Raw genomic sequence first — 18,972 nt, 5'->3', positions numbered from 1 at the left:
GTCCCTTGAAGTGGCCCCATCAGGGGTTTTGCCTTAGGGGTCTGTTTCAGTTGAATAGCCCTCGTAATTGGGATCCGCCCCGAGCCGAGATTCCGCCACCGAGACCCTCCGGTTCCTTATGTAGGGCTCTAGCGGGCTTTAGCTTAAGGAATCCTTTTATGCTAATGGATTAGGCATGGGAGGTCACTCAAGGTTTCTCAACGACAGCCCCTTGTGATGATCACCTTGGAGCGCTAGAAGGGCCCCCTTAATGTCGCTCCCCCCACTGAAAATCCGTAGTGCCCGACGTTTTTAATTGGGGCCCTTGATTGCTTGCGTTTTGTGATAATACAACAGCATAGTACCATCTTCTACATGTCAGCATCAGGTTTCCCTTCTCAGCACAACCTGAGCATGGAGCCGTTCTCCCTCCCTCCCTGAGCGCTCCAGAGTCCCTCTGAAGCAAAGCCTTCTGTCAGAATCCTGGCCCTCCAGGCCCTTATCACACAGTATCATTCCCTCGCAGTCGATACGCCGTGATAGCCTCCCTTGGACCTGACAGGGTACTTTATGCACCCCCTGGCTGGGTGGGGCCTTTCCCATTGCCTATGACGGCTCTTTTCGGTACACATATTGTACAAGCCCATCACATCGCCGTCAGTTCTGATTCGTCGTGCAGCCAGGCTGGAGAAGGTTCGAATGTACTTTATTCAAAAAGGCCTACATCTACCAGATGCACTCGAAGCTGCCAGTGACACGCGGCAGGTGTACGGTAGTTACTCCCGCGTCCGCGGACGGGGCCGTGTTTATCATCAGCGAAGCACAGCACAAGACAAATCAAACAGACGCTCGTCGATGGATGGAGAGCAAACGATTACAGTCCTTCGCAATTAAACGGCGTGGCGTGTGAAACATGTCATAAGGCAGGATTTGGGCACACGGCCCTCTTCAGCCGATAGTCAAAGGAAACGACCCCGGTCACAGGAAACCTCATCGATACAAAAATACGTCGGAATGCTTCGAGAGCTTTGGCTACTACAAAAGACTGGCATGCGAAACGACGCTCTTCCCACGGGTACCAGTGATCAGCTGTTGGTGATGATGACGGCCTTCTAAAGCGAAAGAAGCTGAAGACGGTTTCGTGAGTCGCACGTAAACCTCGCGAACAAATGTGCGTCGAAAGAAAACGGTACAACACACCACGTGCAAGTCACTACGACTAAAATCGTGCGCATTCCAACTACGAATACAATAGATACTCCTACCGATAATAAAATAGTAAAATCTCCCAGATTGGCGTGATCATCGCCGGTAATATGATTATCAAAATAACGGCTTCTCAAACGATTCTGCTAGCTGCACAGATCCCCGGATCATCTTCAACCACCCACTATCTTTATATGCACAAGTGTCGAAACCGAACGTGTTTCTACCAGCAGCACATAATTCGCGGATCTGGCGGTGTTTAACACGATCGGCTGGGAATCATGGGAAGAACTGTACTTCAACACCAGTGAGGTTGCTTACGCGGGCCGGCCAACAGGCCACCAGCCACTGCTGCCGGAGCGTCACGGGGCGGTGCCGACCAACTCAAACCCCGCCGCCACCGGGGAGTGCAGTAAGGCGACGACTGCGGCTGCCAGGCTCCAGCACAGCGCCGTCTCAGCATCGCTCAGACCCTCGGGCCGGTCCGCACCGGCGGCGCGCCGAAGACCGGCCGGTGCCGCCCCTCCGCGCGCGTCTACACGCTGTCGGCCGGACTCTGGAACTCGGCCAGCGCCTTGATCGGCGTCAGGTGCTTCTTCTGCGAGCCCTTGCGCACCTTAGCGCGTACTTCCTCAGGCTTCTCGCGGCGCACCAGCGGCTTCTTCTCGGGTGCCTTCATTTTCCACACCACGATCGGCGACTGTCGGCAGGCGACACGCCAGTCAGAGACGGCCCGGCAGCCGGGCAGGCGGGCGAGTCAGAAGGGAAGGCGGCAGGTGTGCCGGGCAGCTCGGGACGATCACGCCGGTCACGAGGTCACGAGGTCAGGTGAGCGGGCGCGTCAGACGACATCAAGTCGGAAGCACGGTCGGAACGGCAGGCGACGGGCGGCGTGCGCACCAGGCGGCTTGGACGGGACGGTGGACAGGTGCGAGGGTCCGAAATGCCGGTGTGACGGACATCAGGCCGGTTAGAGTGGCAGGCGACGGACGCACCGCACATCTCAGGCCGGGAAGTGCCGTGCTCCCATCACGAGCCAGGCCGGCCGCGCCGGTGCAGTGACGGCCCGAGGCGACGGGCAAGACAGGAGACGGCGGGCGGGACAGGAGGCGGCGGCCGGACAGGAGGTAGCGGGCGGAACAGGAGGAGGCGGCGGACGCGACAGGAGGCGGTGGGAGTGCCCCTATGCGTTCGTGGCGTGCACCACTCAGTGCCCCCTGATCAGTACAGCTCTCGGAGAATGCCGCCGGAAGCGCCCAAGGCTGGTCTGCAGCGCACTGAATCAGTGCTGCTGCTCACATCATAAATATTTTCGGAAAAGCAATGTTTCGGATAAACGTTTGTCCACGCATTACGTGAAGAAGTGATCTTTTGCCGCGCGTATATTTAGGCGGCACAACCGTGCAAAAAGGCCGCCATGCGAGAGATGCAGCGCACGCAGCATGTGAATATTACTTTCAATGGGAACTATTGGGGGGCGGGGGGGGGGGGGTGGGTGGGTAACGACGTAAATAGCGCATTATGACGAGTAAGACTAGGCGCCGACTAATGCATCAAGACGACACACCCGTCAAGAAGTCACATTCGTTGGGATCTGACCTGACCTGCGTGGTAAAGCAGCAGGTCTTGACCAAGGCAGGTAGGCGTGGACCAGGACAGACAAACCCTGATCCGACGTCGCCAGACAACCGGCAAGTCCCACTTTCCTTTCCACATCACATTAAGACTAGCCGTGTGCCGTATCGTTGCCGAACACGCCCGGCGCCGGCTGGTGAGGGCTCGTGCATCACTCTGTGCCTGACAAGCCGCCATTAGCGTGTGCACAGGACCATTAGCGCGTCTAGTGTAGACGGGGCGGACCATTGTGAGCCGCAGGCTGGCGGCAGGCCGTCACGTGGAAAGACCAATGGCCGGCGATTTGACACACCTCACCGTCGAGTGAATAACAAGCCTTCACGGGGCACCTGTAGCCATTCGACACACCGGCTAGTTGATAAAAGGCACGCGCGTCGCAGTTTGGCACTCAGCCAACATCAGGCACGAATTATGGAGCACCGCGAAACGGTTGGCATCGTTTGTAAATGAAGCCGGCAGGACTACCGCCGGTAGCACCACCCAATTTAGAATTTAGCGGCAAATATTTGGGTGAAAACATCCACCAGACGTGTAATTACACGCCTTGAGCTGCATCAGCTGCCGCCAGCACCACCATCCGTGACTGGAATGTCGGCTCGCTTCGGACGACCGTTTGACAATGAAATCTTGTGGACGTGAATTCTATCGGTTAAAAAGAGAGCGCGATGCACGTCGTCGCACATTCTTCAATGAAGCACCAGCCACTGCGGGGTCATTATAGCGCTCAAGGGCCATGACGACACTGGGGTTCATATCCGGCCCCCAAGTGAGAGCCGAAGGCGCTAACTCAACCGTTAATATGAAAATGAAATGGCATGAACTGAACATGGCAAGCACAAGGTCGTGTAAAAAACAAACCTTACGCAACCAACCCTCCAACACCACCACTCAAACGAAGGATCGCACCATGACGGCCGACTGGCGCCGTCCGCCCTCCAGCCTCCGCTGCCGACCCCACCCGTGCCAGGCGTCCGCCCTGCGACGGCCGCGGCGGCAGGCCTACTCACGGCGACACGGGTGCTGCGGTACTTGGTGGAGGCCACGTAGGAGGCCTTGACGGTGACCACCACCGTGTTCATCAGATTCTTGGCCGCCTGGATCAGCGAGGTGGCGCTGTCCAAGCCGGACACGATCAGCTCGCCGCTGATGTTCTGCACGTCGGCCTTCACCTGCGGCGGCCGGGTGCGGCACGGGGTCAGGCCGGCCGCCGGCGCGCGCACAACACCAGACGCGGAGAGCGGGCCGGACAGCGCCGGCGCCAGCCCCGGAGGGCGGCGCACGGCTCTGCCATGCTCCACCCAGGCATCAACAGCAGTATCAGCATGCACCATAGCCCCGCGGCGTAGACTTGTGCACTTTGTTCACGCTGCACGCGCAAAATGACGGTCGTGCAGATGCGGCTTTCCGCTCACATGAACTCACTGCTGTCATGAAGTTCACAACCTCGAGAACTTAAGATCTTAGAATGCATTCCCCAGCTAAACATCATCGGAGTTTGTGACGTCCTGCAGCTGATCGCGCCTGCCGCAAACTTAGTCACTGCCCTATTTCCAGACAGCCTGTGCCATACGAAAACCTAGATCATTGCTAAAAGGTAAAGCCAACGTATGAGGGAGCCGTCATCGGTTACCAGTTCCAAGACACCAGCAGTCGCCTGGTCAGCGGCTCCATGCTCAGTCCCCACACGCCGACAACAGGGCTGTCCCCTTCCGCTGGGGTTCGGCACCGGTCGCAGAGCGGCCAGGCGGCGCCGACGGTACCTTGGAGGTGATGTTCAGCTGGTGGGTGTACAGAGCGATACGCTGCAGGTAGGCCAGCAGGTCCTTCTTGGTGCTGGACTCGGGGCACTGGTCGGCGATCTGGCGGGTCATCTTGTCCAGGTGGCTGCCAGCCTCCGAGATCTTCTTGGCGGCGTTGATGACGTCCATGGTGGTCTTGAGGGGGCCGCGACCCCTGTAAGGCGCAGGGAACGGCTCACCGGGCTGGCCGGCCTCGCTGACAACAGGGCTGCAGACGATGTACGCTGCAGAAATGATACGCGTACACACATACACACCCACGCCCACCCATCCACCCACCTACGCCCGCATGTACGTATATATATATATATATATATATATATATATATATATATATATATATATATATAGTGTGCCAAACACCGTGTGTGTGGTACATTCCTTGACACATAACGAGAGAGCCAAATGATCAGTTGCGTGTTCCTTAGAGCCGCAGTCCATAAGGTCGCTCAAGTAGCCATTTTTGCCATTGCTCACGGAAGATACACTCGGCGTACGGCCTCGCGAGCGAGCGAGGCGAAGCGAATCTCGGCAGCCTCAGCCGCCCTCATGCCTCACCTGCCGCCATCACCGGCGACGACACTCAGTTCGGCCATACCAGAAGAGCCACCCACCTGGTGAAGTCCGTCATCTCCATCATGATCATGCACATGTGCTTGGCGATGACGATGATGTCGTTGCCTGTGTCGTCCCACTTGGCCACTTCGGCGTCGAACTTGAGCTTCTCGGTGCGGAAGTACTCCACCTGCTCGGCGATCTTCTCCTTATCCTCTTCGTTCAGCTTTCTCATCGCTTCCTGTGAGCCAATTCAGAGATGTGATCAAATCACGAAACCTCGCAGACGGCCAGACGTCCCGTAACGGAACCACAAACACCCGATATTGCGCTTTAATTCGATCGATTTGGGTCGGCTTATCTCACCTGAAACGCAACGACCGAAATACACCACAGATCGTAGCTGAAATTCAGCGTCACAACCGTTCTCTCCAGCGAAAAAATGTCTCCGTTTACGACCCGAGAAGGCCATCGGTCGGCCGACACAGCGGCGCCGTGTCAGCTGCAGTCTCGGCCCGGGCGCTCCACTGACCCGAGCCGTGCAGATACCGCTGATGTCCGGGTACTCGTCCTCCACCAGGTGGTCAGTGGTGTGGGCGCTCGCTGTCGGCAGGGCGTCAGGGGAACCGCATCAGGACAGCCGACCGGCGCCGCGCTCACCACCGCAACCGGGCGATGTCGATACGTGACACACCCCGGCCGGCCAACACCCACGTGATGTCGACACGTGACACACCCCGGCCGGACAACACCCACGTGATGTCGACACGTGACACCCCGGCCGGCCAACACCCACGTGATGTGGACACGTTACACACCCTGGCCAGACAATACCCGCGTGATGACGCATGGCAAACCCGGCCGGACAGCACCCACGTGATATCGACATGTGACACACCCCGGCCAGACAATACCCGCGTCATGACACATGGCACACCCCGGCCGAACAACACCCACGTGATATCGACACGTGACACACCCCGGCCAGACAATACCCGCGTAATGACACATGGAACACCCGGCCCGACAACACCCATGTGATGTCCACACGTGGCACACCCCGATCGGACAACACCCACGTGATGTAGACACGTGGCACACCCTGGCTGGGACCACTGACGTGATATCGACACGTGACACACCCTGGCTGGGACCACTGACGTGATATCGACACGTGACACACCCTGGCTGGGACCACTGACGTGATATCGACACGTGGCACACCTGGAGCAGGCACTGCCGAGGCACTGATTGGCACCACTGACGTGCACTTGTCACATGACAAACAAGGATAGGATGTAACTGGCGGTCCGACCGCTCCGTAAATAGTGAGGACAGCCTTGCTGCGGTTGTCGCCGTCATTGGGGAGTTACGACGCACTCAGCTGCTGAGGCTATGTGGTGAGGGAATCGAGTCCAGTACCTCTGGTTTCCCCCAGACGCCTTATCACGCCCATGCTTCGCTGCGATCACAATAGCAGTACTGCCGTGGCATAGCATAGTATTGCAAATGCTGTTTTGTTCAAGACTGAGACCAGCCATAAATGGCTTTTTTATTAGACACTGACAAAAGTCAACTGGGAGATCTTTCTTTTGGCCTACGTCATTACAAGAGCGATATCAATGACTGGATTCGCACAGTAACGAGGGACTTGGGACGGGAAGGTGAGCTAGTGAACGGTTAATTTCCTGCAACGGCACAGTTAGGTGACGATGGAATATACTGCACTTCTTATGCTACTAATGCGCCGCATTAAGCGAACCAGCAACGTTCATAACCAGCAAAGTTGCCTGGAGGCCTTTGCACAGCCATTGTGCCATGTCCCGGCTGCACGAGCCGTACGCAGTACGGCACCAGCGCCGCCGCTGTGTGGTGCCACAGACTAATTAAGTGAATACTGGACGTGCTACAGTACCAGTTCTGTAATGCATAGAAGCCGAGCACTGGAGTACGTTACAGGTAGCTAGCTACCCCCGCCCCCCCCCCCCCTTTCCCCGGTCTGTGAGACCAGGGAGGAGAGGGGAGGAAAGGGGGGGGGGGGAAGACTCACACTTGCTGCGGGTCTCCAGCGTGTAGTACTCGTCCAGCTCCACCTCTTCCGGATCCAGCTCGTCATCCGTCTATGGGGCGAGCCACCACAGGTCAGCGTAAGTCAGCACAGAGGGGGCGCCACAGGTCAGAACGGAGCAGCGGCCACAGGTCAGCATGGAGGGGCGTCACAGGTCAGCACGGAGAGGCGCCACAAGTCAGAATGGAGCGGGGGCCACAGGTCAGCATGGAGGGGGCGCCACAGATCAGCACGGAGGGGGCGCCACAGACCAGTACAGAGGGGCACCACAAATCAGCTCAGGTCCGCAGGGACCAGGTCAAGCAGGGGGTGGAGCTCCACACATCGCCGGCCGCCGGAGACAGCGGGCCAGAACAGGTCGCAGATCAGCAGCTCAATGGGGGATCACAGAGACCTGGCTGACCACGGAACATCCAATAACACAGATCAGGGATACACAGGAAACACACATTAAGACCATGGAAGTCCATGCCAGACAGATGGCCAGCAGGCCCTGGCCACAAAATGCGATAGGCGTGGGAAACACGACCACTGCGAGCTCATCAGTGTGGCAACAGACACCAAACGGCGCACCTCCCGCGCTCGTCGACTCCCGCTGACGGACACGCCCTCCCCTGCACGCCCCGCTCGGGTGGGACAGCACCCCTCGCCTCTCCCCCCGCCGCAGCGGCGCCGTACCCGATTCATGAGCACGGCGCGCCGTATCTCGCGCACGCCGTCGTACACCAGCCGGGAGCCGTCGATGAACTCGTTCTCGTCCACCTCCTTCTGCGGGCTGGAGCCAAGCGCGTCCACGGCCACCTCCACACGCTGCGCGAAGTTGGGCATCACTGCCGGAGGGAGGCGCGGGGCCGTCACAGATAGACGGGGCACAAGCTGGATGCTGGGCGCCCGTTACTGACGTGTGTGACACGCGCACAGCGACAGTGACTGACGCGGAAAACCGAACAGCAAGCTCGCGTTAACGCACCGGTGCCGTGCTAAATGAAAGGCCTCTGCGTGACGTGGCAGGCTTGTAGGTATCGATTATGGCCAGAACCGGCCTTCAACCAACGCAAAATAACGGCGGAGACTGCACCTATGCAGCACCCGTGGTTAGCGCATCGACGCCCACACCAGCAAACGGCCTTACACAGACGCCACCACGCCCATGGCTGAGGATACCCACACACAACCCGACAGTCCAGTGTCAACAGCGCAGCATGACGTCACGCTGCCGTCACGTCACGCCTCCAGTGTAATCCCCTCTCCCCAAGGCGCACCTTGCTCTCGGAGCACCTTGACGGCCTCGAGCACGCGCTCGGTGTACATGCAGGGCTCGTAGTTGTCCATCTCGGCGCCGACCACGTTGCAGACGCGCGCGGCGCGACCGCGAATGGCGCCGGCCGTGCGGTCCAGCGTGTCGGCGTCGCTCTCCTGCAGCGCCAGCACGCACTTGTTGACGTCCTCCAGGATGTGGCCCTCCGACACGGCCAGGAAGTCGTCGATGGTGGTGATGTCGTCGACGGCGTCCGTCAGCAGGCGAACCTGGCGGCGCGGACGGGAGGTCAGCGGGGGGGGGGGGGGGGGGGGGGGGTCGGACGGCGCGTCCGGGGTCAAGCGATGACAGGAGGCTGGGACCAGAAGGCCAGGATCAGGAGGCTGGGGTTGTGAGCGGCAGGTCGGATGGCACGTCCGGGATCAGGGCCGATGTCAGGAGACGACAGGAGTTAAGGACCGAGGTTGGGATGGGTCGGTAAGCTCGCCACATTTGCAGTCACCCATCGCACGCCATACCACGGACCCGACGAGTCTCACGGGACCGAGTCCATCGCCGATCAGTGGAGCGCCTCTCGGACCCGGTGCCTGACGTCAGCGGCGGTAACCCTCGGCGGTGGCGGTGCATCTGCCTCCAGCGGGGCCCCAGTCCCCTCTACAACCAGGACTAGTCTCAGTCTCAAGCAAGCCATCAACCAATCAGGACTCCAGACCGTCGCCAGACCGGCACGAACGGGATGACCCTGCAGCCGCCTCGCACCTGGTTCTCCCAGGCCGCCCGGAACACCTCCATGTTGTCCTGGGCCACCTTGGACTTGGGCCGGCTGGCCAGCACGCGGGCCGCGTTGATCACCTGCCGGTCAGTACCCACACGCACGGTCACGCGTTAGTCGCATCGTCCTGCAAAGAACCAGCTCCCAGCCAGCTTCCAGCAGGATTCCAGCTAGCTACGACGGGAAACATATCGCAGTGAAGAAACACGCTAACATCGATTGATGAGCAGCTAAAACGCAACACCGCGAGACGCAACAGTGACCACCATATCGGACGGAGCATGCCCCCCAGGAGCTGACGATCACGCAGGGGCTGACCTGCGGGCAGAGGTTCTCGATCTGCGAAGTGGCGTACAGCACCATCTTGACGCCGTCGCCGTTGTTGGACATGTTGCAGGCCAGCTTGGCTACCTCCGTCAGCTTGGTGGCGTGCTCTTGAAACACCTGGACAGGTGGATACGTTTTGCGTGAAAGCAACACTTCCAGTGCTGCTAAAGTGCCTACAACACGCATCAAGACTTGCGGCCGTCAGTGCAGAAGGCGGCAACTAAATTCCCCGGCACCAAAATGCTGCCAGCCTCGTCCTGCTCTGACCCGGCCAGCCTGACATCGCCATTTTCTGCGAGCGAATTTGGTCCGGTGTGCCAATGCACTGGCAGGACAGGTATAAATGACAGGATACAATGACAGGTAGAAATGACAGGATACAATTTCAGTGCTTGGGTTGACCTTTTAGGCAGCTCCAACTATTCTCTGTCTATGTCACTATTCTGTGCTGGTTAAAACAGCGTTAACTGACAGAAAATGCAAAGCCGCAACTTCGATAATTTCGTGATGATCCTGTGGTTATGGTCACTGACATTACATTCACTACCCAGCACCCTCATTGTGCCCTTCCAATGCATGTCAAATAAAGCAAAATATTTGCCTTTGGGATACGCAAATGCTGATCGAAGCTGAACTGCGAAGTCTATAAACATTATGTGACACCGTAGCCACAATGAAAGCGCTATTTCCATCTTTTAGTAGCTGCTGTGAGCATCATGCCCTCCATACACCTCCGGCCGGAAGCCGTCTGGCGGCTGGGGTCGGTCCAGTTACCTCCCCCCCCCCCCCCTCCCTGCGCAACATTGGCGCACGCCTCCGACCGGCGCGCGAGTACCCTGTGCCCCGCAGTGTGCTACCTTGGCGTACTCCTCCACCTCGCGCTCGTTGCCGGCGCGCGCCGCCTCCATGAGCACCAGCAGCGGCACGTTGGTCTCCAGGAAGCTGTCGGACACGTGGTCGACGACGGCCTTGCGCAGATGGCGGCGCAGGTCGCGCGTCTTGCGGCTGATGTGGTCCAGCGCGCGGTCCAGCTCCTCGCTCGGCTCCTTGCGGCCCATCTGCCGGCGGGGGCGGCGTCAGGCGCGGCCCGACAGCTGCCGCGGGCGGCGAACAGAAGCCTACAGCTGGCGGGGAGGGTTCGGGGACATTCACGTCAAACGGGAGCCCAGAACTGCACTTTGCTAGAACGGCACTCACGCTGGACATGTACTCGGCCCACACCCACATTGCACATGCATCAGGAGCAGACCATACTTGCGTTGGACATGTATTCGAGCAGCCCTTCCTCACGTTAGAAATGTACTCGGAGCGGACCGTACTCACATCGGATCTGTGCTAGGAGCGGCCCACACTCGCACTGGACCTATACTCGGGCAGTTCACACTCACGTTGTACATGTACTCGGAGTGACCCACACTCACATTGGACATGTACTCGGAGAGCAGGTCCTGCAGCGCCTGGCGGACGGCGTTACACTCCGACACGATCTTCTCGCGCCGGTCGTCGCGCGTGCAGAACGAGTCGGCCACCAGCGCCGTGGCCGAGATGATCAGCTCCAGCTTCTCCTCCAGCGCCGGCCGCGTGTGCACCTCATTGTAGGTGAGCGGGTCCATGACAATCCGTTCCTGTGGCGAGGCGGACGTGGACGAGCGGTCAGCGGCGCGAGCCAACCGCTCCGGACCGGCTCGACTAACCCAGCTCACCGATGTGAACGATCGCCACAAGAGCACAACGTTGCCCTACGATGCTTCAATATATGATACGATATGATACGATACGGTAAGATACACGATACGATGCGATACGATATGATGCGATACGATATGATACGATATGATAGGATACAATGCAATACGATATGATGTGATGACATGACATGGTACGAAACGATACTATACACCACAATGCGGTGCAAGACTACGATACTTACGATACGATACTAAGTTCGAATCATAACTCACTGCTCGGTTCTCTCTGTCCCTCCCCCGCTATTAGAGTTCCGGTCGAGCACCGGTCGCTCCATGCACTACAAAGCGCGCAAGAGGCCCAGCGCCGCCTGCCCCGGTCCCATCGCGCCGGACATATGACTAACGGGCAGCTGCAGGGCACGTGGTCAGAGACACGTCCGGCCGGGCACGCGCTCGCAGCGCCGTCCGGTCCCTGGTCAGCGTCCGGCCACGTCACGGTCGGCCGGACAGACGGTGACACGGCAGCCACGGCTGACGGCCACACCGCACACCGCAGACGTGGGACCATACCATGGCACGCCGCAGACGTGGATCCACACCACGTCAGACCGCGGACGTGGGCCCATACACATCGATGGCGACGTCTGGCATGTTTTGAATTTGGCTGGACTCGAGTCTTTCCGCTGTATGACTTTCGAGCCGCGTGAAAACGCAATCGTACCTGTGCCCCGAATTCGATGTCGGTCAGGGCGTTGCGGTGGGAGCTCTCCGAAGTCGACAGAAAGATAATATCAACTAAGCACTTTCATAACCGATAACTTCTGTGTCTGTGTTTGTGTCTGACATGAGCCCATGACCAACAATGGAGATAATCCGCCCATATGTAAACACTACCAGCTACATCGTTCAGGTGGGTGTGCAGGACCCTTCCATCTGCTACTCATTTACTGATCCATGCTGGCAACTACGGGACACCTTTCAAAGTCGAATGGTGCCATAACCTAAGTAACTGCATTGTCTCTCGACTATGCTAGATGAACGGCGACTTAACCGTTATGTAGAAGACAGGCACACACCAAGCAGCAACGGTTGTTCAAACGCGTTCCGTTTAGGGTTATCTCCCACAGTGATATTCCCTTCAGCGAAGTCTTCAGTGTTCTGCTCTGCGGTGATATAATTTGCTAACTCATGTCACCAATGGTTCTTTCCAACATTGCACAAATGTTTTGTGGTTTATGTCCAGCGTCTGCTGTTTTTTTATCTTTCTTCCCTTTGTTTTCCCCAATAATTTGTTGCAGTGTTCCGAGTCCTGCCCGGCGGTCTACATCCCTCACGTACGTCGAACTCGTCGAGCGCGGCAGCCAGCACGCCGGGGGCCTCGGCCGGGTCGGTGTCGGCGGCGCGCGGCGCGCGGCCGTTGGCGATGTCGCCGATGGTGTCCACCGCCTGGCACACCTGGCGGTACACGAAGTCACGGTTCGCCTTGGCCGCCGCCAGCTCCGGGTGCCGCACGTACGCCTGCGGGTGGCGCAGAGGGATGGAGTCAGCACGGGCGGGGTAGCCGCAGCCGCAGACGCAGACGCAGACGCAGACGCAGACGCAGATGCAGCCGCAGCCGTAGCCGCACCCGCAGCCGCAGCCGCAGCCGCAGTCGCAGCCGAAGCCGAAGCCAGCACAGGCCGCGAAGACCTGCACTCGGACACGCCAGAGGTAAGCCACGCGGATCGATACCCAGTCCGACGATACAAACGGCATGACCTGAGCCGAGCTGACTTTGGATTGAGCCCAGGCACCGGTCATCCCATTTCTTCTATCTTGCATGCGGACGAATTTCAAAAGCAAACCAGCTCATCACAAGCAATGCAAGCGAATCGCACAAACCGCATGACACGCTCGCCACCGCGCCACGAGCGACCGAAACCACCCGACTCGCGTTCACCCGCCTTTGACGCGGTGAGCAGCATCATGCTGTTCTTCTTGAGCACGGCACGCGCTGCGGCCAGATTGTCGCGCAGCTGCGGGTCCTTGAGCTCCATCTGGCGGCGCGCCGCTTGGTTCACCAGCTCGTCAGTGTTGCGGCCGAACGCGCGGAAGTTCTCCAGCAGCTCCGACTGGCTCGAGGCGTTCTTCAGGCGCTCCAGGTCGTCCTCCACCTGCGCACGGGCGGCGGTAGCGGCAGTGTTGGAGCGGTCGGTTCAGCAGTAACGGCAGGCGCCAAATCCTACGCACACTGACAGTGGTGCATCAAAGTTAAATAGGAAACGCCGGGTATCGTACTGTTACACGCGGCCCGCGTCGAAAGGCGGGCTGCACGTGTAGCCAGGGCAAACAATCACGTGCGCCAAACGTCTGAGCATCAACTAGTGAGCAGCAGGACATGTGTGATATGCCGCCACTGCCGCGTTACCACACAACAACGTCCGACAGCTGGTCGTCGAGTCTCAGCCGGCAAGCCGAGCTCAGCAGCTGACGACGCCGTCGCGTGCGACTGTGGCGGGCGGGCAGGCGGGCGGCGATTACTCACCAGCCGGAGGGACTTGAGCAGACGGTGCACGTCCACCATGTCGGCCAGGATCAGCAGGCGTGTGACGGCCGACAGCAGGCTGCGCGCGGCGCGCACCATGCTGCCGCGCTTGGCCGAGCTGCACGGCTCCTCAGCGAACGCCCGGGACGCGGCGCTCATCGCCTCGCCTACCGGTGAGCGCCGGCGGCGTCACGGGACGTCACGGCCGGCCGAAACCTACTGGTCGACTTCCGGGTTGAACTGACCGCGGACACGATAAGGCAGAAATTCGGAGAGAAAAGAGCGCATCCAGACGGGGGCGCACGTGCATTCGCTGTCACGCGAGCCTTGCTTTGAACCCACAATGACGGACATCAGTTGCAATGCTGGGTCACTTCCGACACCAAGGTCAACCCCGACAGCAGGCAGTTACTGATCAACCCTCGGCCAGGTCAGAGTGGGCAGCGTACGCAGCTCCTTCCCCCCCCCCCCCAAATATCACGTCCTTCATGCAGGGCACCATTAACCAACAATGGAAACTGGCTCACTTTTTAAGAAGTCGTGCCTACCAAAAACTGTGTAAATGAGTCTTTCACGGGGGGAATGGCGGGGCGGTGCCGCCGCCTCAGGCGAGTGGTATTCGTAGCGCCACCAGGGGTCCGGACTGCACAGCCTGACTGTGGTGCCGGTCCGCCCGGCTCGGGGACTCCCGGGTCTGGGTCACGCCGTCCGACTGTGTTGGGGGGGGGGGGGGGGGGGGGAGGGCGCCGCGGCTCGCCGTCACGGATCATCCCAGTCCAGCTCGCGGAGGCTCTGGCGTGACGCTGCGTCACTGCGCTTTGCAGCGGATCAGCGACGCTCTCTTTCACAAAGTCCAGCTCATATACAGTGGGGGACCCAAACATGGAGATGAGAGAGGTAATGGGGAAAATGGGGTGGATGGATATGGAATGGGCTTTGTCGTGAGTTGACTGAACTTGGTGATGCTGTAAGCACAAGTGTTGAAGTGCTTGCCAGCAATAACGAGCCAAATCTGCATGGTTGTATCTAATAACAAAATCTGCATGATTGTGTTTATGGGGATTGATTGTGTTACAATCAAGATAGCATACATGCGATGACAGATTTGCACCTTATAAGCAGTGTCTCCCATAATTGTATGTCCTACCTCAATAGAGAAGCGTGGTAACATTAACCACGTCAGCTTCAAGTTTCCAGCTCAGTAAAATGTCGACAGAAGAAGTTTCTATTTAACTACTTACAACAATGCTTAGCACCTTGGGGCCAAAGTGCCAAAGTGACTATCCCTCCAGTTCCCTGCTGTTTATCCATACATCTTCTGAGGAGCCACCACAGACCAGGGTAGCCTGCGGGCGGGGCCCGTGACCAGCCCACAGCAAGCTTCCTGGGCCATCACTGACCTGTCTTCTTGACCTCGTCCACCGCCGCCAGCATCTCCTGTCGGATGTCCGGGTTCTCCAGCGCGATCTGTTCGCCCCGCTCCAGGAAGTTGGCCGTGGCCTTCTCCACAGCTGCCACCAGCACATGTGCCCGCTTACTGCGACCCTTCTTCTTGTTGGACGGGCCCTTGGTGTTGACCAGTGTTGTCACCTGCATCACAGGTGGTGGCGCTGGATGGTAGCAGCAGGTACAGCTGCCCAGTGATCTCGGCATGCTACAGCTCAGCATCAATCTGGCATTGCAGAACTGCAACTTATATATGGCATAACATGCTTACTTTCTGAACAAAATGTTATCATTTTTATGACACTAAAATGGGTGAGAGTCACACACATCCCACAGCATGCAGCATATTTGCAGGAGCAGCACATGCAATGTCTCTGAAATCTAGCAGCACACAGCTAGCATGCACACAGCACTGACATGCTAAAATGATAAGAACACAATCAAGAAGAAACATCATAAAGTGATAGAGGAAACCAATTACCTGGATGACCAAGGGCTCCAATGTCATCTCAACAGAACGTGTTTTGATCTCCAAATTCTTGGGATCCCATCTGAACTCAATATTACTTCCCTCACCCTGGGTCATCTTGGCATGCAAACTGAAATGAGGTCAGTCACTGAGCACGATGCAGAGATTGTAAGACATGAAACCTGCAGGACGAGCGGCTCCAGAGTCCTCTCCACCGACATTGTGCGGATCTCCAGGTTCTTGGGATCCCATTTCATGCCCAGGGTGCCCAGCTGTTCTGACACCATGGTTGATCTGAAACAATGCTTTCAAAATGTACTGTTTGCATAATGGCACATGAATGATGCAAACATTGTCAGGTATTCAGCAGCTGACTGTGCCTAGCAGTGACAAGATGGCCATCACCAGAGTAAACAGTCATTTCTTCACAGGAACGAGAAACCAGAGGCTGGTTATTTACATTGCAAACATCCAGGCATGGCAATTATCATTAAAGGACTTCAAATGTGTGTTAACATTTATATGGGATTAAACACACATGTTTGCAAAGGATAGAGTGATGAAAAACAGTGAAATTGGAGAGGAGCAAGGTATTTGTGGAGGTATCATTCTAGTTTATACTGTTGTCTTATGATGAATATGACATTCACGGCACTTGATGCTTCCCCAACCAACTAAATCAGTTCAACCACTCCTTTTGATTGTGAGAGGAGGCAAGGACCTACTTGGTTCCCTAACCATTGTTGTTTTATTTCCACCACTGAACCAACATTTGATAGATGATTCATGGGTTGATTATGCACATGATGTGACTAATGCCATATCTGCGGACTGCCCCCATCTCTTCAGAATGTCATTGTTTGTTGGTGTGGTGCATAGTTTTACCAAGCATACATAATGCTGGTTGGTTACCAGTGGAACAAATGTGATAACCCAACCCACCCAGTAAGAGCAAATGATGCTTGTAATTGGGATTACTCACCTGCACAGGTCACCTGGTAAACAATTGCAATAGTGGCTTGGCAAGGACCCATGTACTGCCCACTCAGACATGACAGTGAAGCCTGCCAGTAAAATGATAGCAGACAGGCCACATTTAACAAAACATATGGTGTGGAACATTAGTAAATACTGTGAACGCTATTCCCACAGGCACAAGCACTTCAGCCACCACAGACAACATCCACCAGTTTCACCCACATCAACAAAAAAGCTACCATATGGTTAATATCAATAATATATATAATTACATGAATACATTTATCTCCACAAATTTGCCTCAGTTATCTTTCAAGCAGTGATGGCAGGTTCAGCTTCTACAGACTAAGTTATGAACTTGAATGTGAGGCATGATCCATACATATGTATGTGGACATTCAAATACTACTAAAGGCAACCAACTGATACCCCAGAATCACCCCATGTTACTTGATGCAGCAATAATAAACATTAATAAGGGATTGGAATAATGCACTGGTGGGCTTGTCCTATTACTTTGCATATAAATCTGAGGGTATATAATGAATGAAGGTAATAAATTCATCTGTGAGCATACCACCAGGCTAAAACTCAGTGAACGTGAAACAAATAATGCATTGTTTGATGCTGCCCTAAGAAAAGGCAGGTACGTATGCAGTGCACACACCACAACCCATCTCTAAACAATTTAAATGCTGCACAAGATATTATTATGACTTTGATATTCTGAACCTGGAGCTTGCATACACTGAACTCAGGCAGTGCCCAAATGTGCTTACATTTTAAAATAATTTTTGCTTACAAAATATTTGGAGCATCTTTATTTGAAACAACCTGAGGCACATCATGATTCCTTGGAAACATTAGCTTTCATAGCACTGAAACTGGTCACAACCATGCACCAACTCAGAGCTCTCAGACTTACAGTGTGCATACACTAAAATTTCACTATGATGTCACTGATATGCTGGATGTGTACAGTGTGATTTGAATTTTTCCATCTGACACCCACCTGCAACACAATGGTTTGGTTGAGACAGATAGTATATCAACCAGTGGTCATGGTCAGTCATAACAAATGGTTTGTTGGCAGAAATGCAGACATAGTTGCTTTTCCATTCAAATATTTATTCTAGCAACGCTTAATGCTGCCTTTCCTACTTGCCATCAGTTCCCCTCCGATATCCTCTCCCCTTTCCGTCTCTCAACATCCCACTAGTCAACCCCAACCACTTAATCAGCCACGAGCATCAAACTAGCACACAACCTGGTAATGGAAGAACAACTCATACCTGTCACAGTATAGCCGGAGCAACCGCCACCACCGCCGTGCCCGTCACGCCCAGCCACAATCTCGCCACGCAGAACGGCTGCGGCTGCTGGCGTATCACAATGCACACAGCATACGCTGCCTCACAGGTCAGCTGACTGCAGTCTGCGCCGCTTTGTGTCGCTGGTACTGATCGGAACTGGAACGAAATACAAACGGAGCCCGGCTGGGAACGAGTCGCTGCATGCACTGCAAAGCACACCACCGGCCCAGCGCCGCCTGCCCTGGCTCCGTTGCACCAGACATGCGGCTCTTGATATGACTAATGGTTACTAAACGGTTAAATAAATAAAAAACGCGCGAACTGCGCGATGCGTTCCGGTGGCTCAGTTGGTTACAGCGCATGCCTCCCGATTCACCCACCCGTGGCGGGGTGGGTTCGAGTCGTTTTAGGCGCCCGCTATTTGTCATTGACAGGCATGGCCTGCGGCCGGTGGCAGCGGTCGCGCTAAAGGTCAGTTGACGTCAGAGGGCAGGACGGACCGTGCCGAGCATTGCGGCACGTTAAGCTTTCGCCACTAAATTCTGCCGTTGCCTGGAGTTGCGCGATCGGATGGTAGAGGTCGGGGCTCACACAACAAGCACTGCTTAGCGTGAGCGCTGATCCCAGAAATCCATCCATTCAAAGGGTTCGGATCAAATTTCTAAAAAAAAGATGCGCAGTGTGAGACAAGTCCGGCCGACATATCCGGTAGCCGGCCAGCACACGACCATGTCACGGCCGCAGAACGTGCCGTGACGGAGATCGTGCTGTGACGGATACCGTATTTTGACGAAAACCGTGATTTAGCGGAGACCGTGCTGCGACGCCATTGCAGGATGCTTCCGTGGGGTGAAGCATGGATGAGATGCTATGATGTGTTATCCATGGGTAAAGTCGGGTGTATTCTGGGAGGGGTATCATTGGTGGCACGCGCACCGTCATCATTTTGTTTTCA

At 56.4% G+C, this 18,972-nt stretch overlaps 1 protein-coding gene across 2 annotated transcripts; it reads right to left on the bottom strand.

The window, feature by feature from the left end:
• Positions 1 to 668: 668 nt before the first annotated feature.
• alpha-Cat (catenin alpha) lies at positions 669 to 18,139 on the bottom strand. Of its 2 annotated transcripts, none has more exons than XM_037235799.1 (18): positions 17,997 to 18,139; positions 15,739 to 15,856; positions 15,212 to 15,401; positions 13,812 to 13,978; positions 13,231 to 13,440; positions 12,626 to 12,805; positions 11,021 to 11,224; positions 10,457 to 10,657; positions 9,591 to 9,716; positions 9,260 to 9,352; positions 8,505 to 8,769; positions 7,921 to 8,072; positions 7,225 to 7,294; positions 5,707 to 5,777; positions 5,234 to 5,415; positions 4,581 to 4,773; positions 3,828 to 3,989; positions 669 to 1,885 (listed from the first exon to the last, which is right to left on the bottom strand). In XM_037235799.1, exons 2-18 carry the CDS (start codon positions 15,841 to 15,843, stop codon positions 1,721 to 1,723), a joined length of 2,736 nt encoding a protein of 911 aa, XP_037091694.1. In that variant the 5' UTR covers positions 15,844 to 15,856; positions 17,997 to 18,139; the 3' UTR covers positions 669 to 1,720. The 2 variants fall into 2 exon arrangements, with proteins under 2 accessions (XP_037091694.1, XP_037091691.1); XM_037235796.1 differs by lacking the exon at positions 15,739 to 15,856 and adding an exon at positions 15,909 to 16,020 and having other exon boundaries at positions 17,997 to 18,138.
• Between the last annotated feature and the right edge of the window lie 833 nt (positions 18,140 to 18,972).

The sequence above is a fragment of the Pollicipes pollicipes genome, unplaced genomic scaffold, assembly GCF_011947565.3.
Source record: "Pollicipes pollicipes isolate AB1234 unplaced genomic scaffold, Ppol_2.1 Scaffold_7261;HRSCAF=8764_pilon_pilon_pilon, whole genome shotgun sequence".
Taxonomy (NCBI): Eukaryota; Metazoa; Arthropoda; class Thecostraca; order Pollicipedomorpha; family Pollicipedidae; genus Pollicipes; species Pollicipes pollicipes.
The sequence above is the reverse complement of the archived record's forward strand: the minus strand, read 5'-3'. Positions and strand labels throughout refer to the sequence as shown.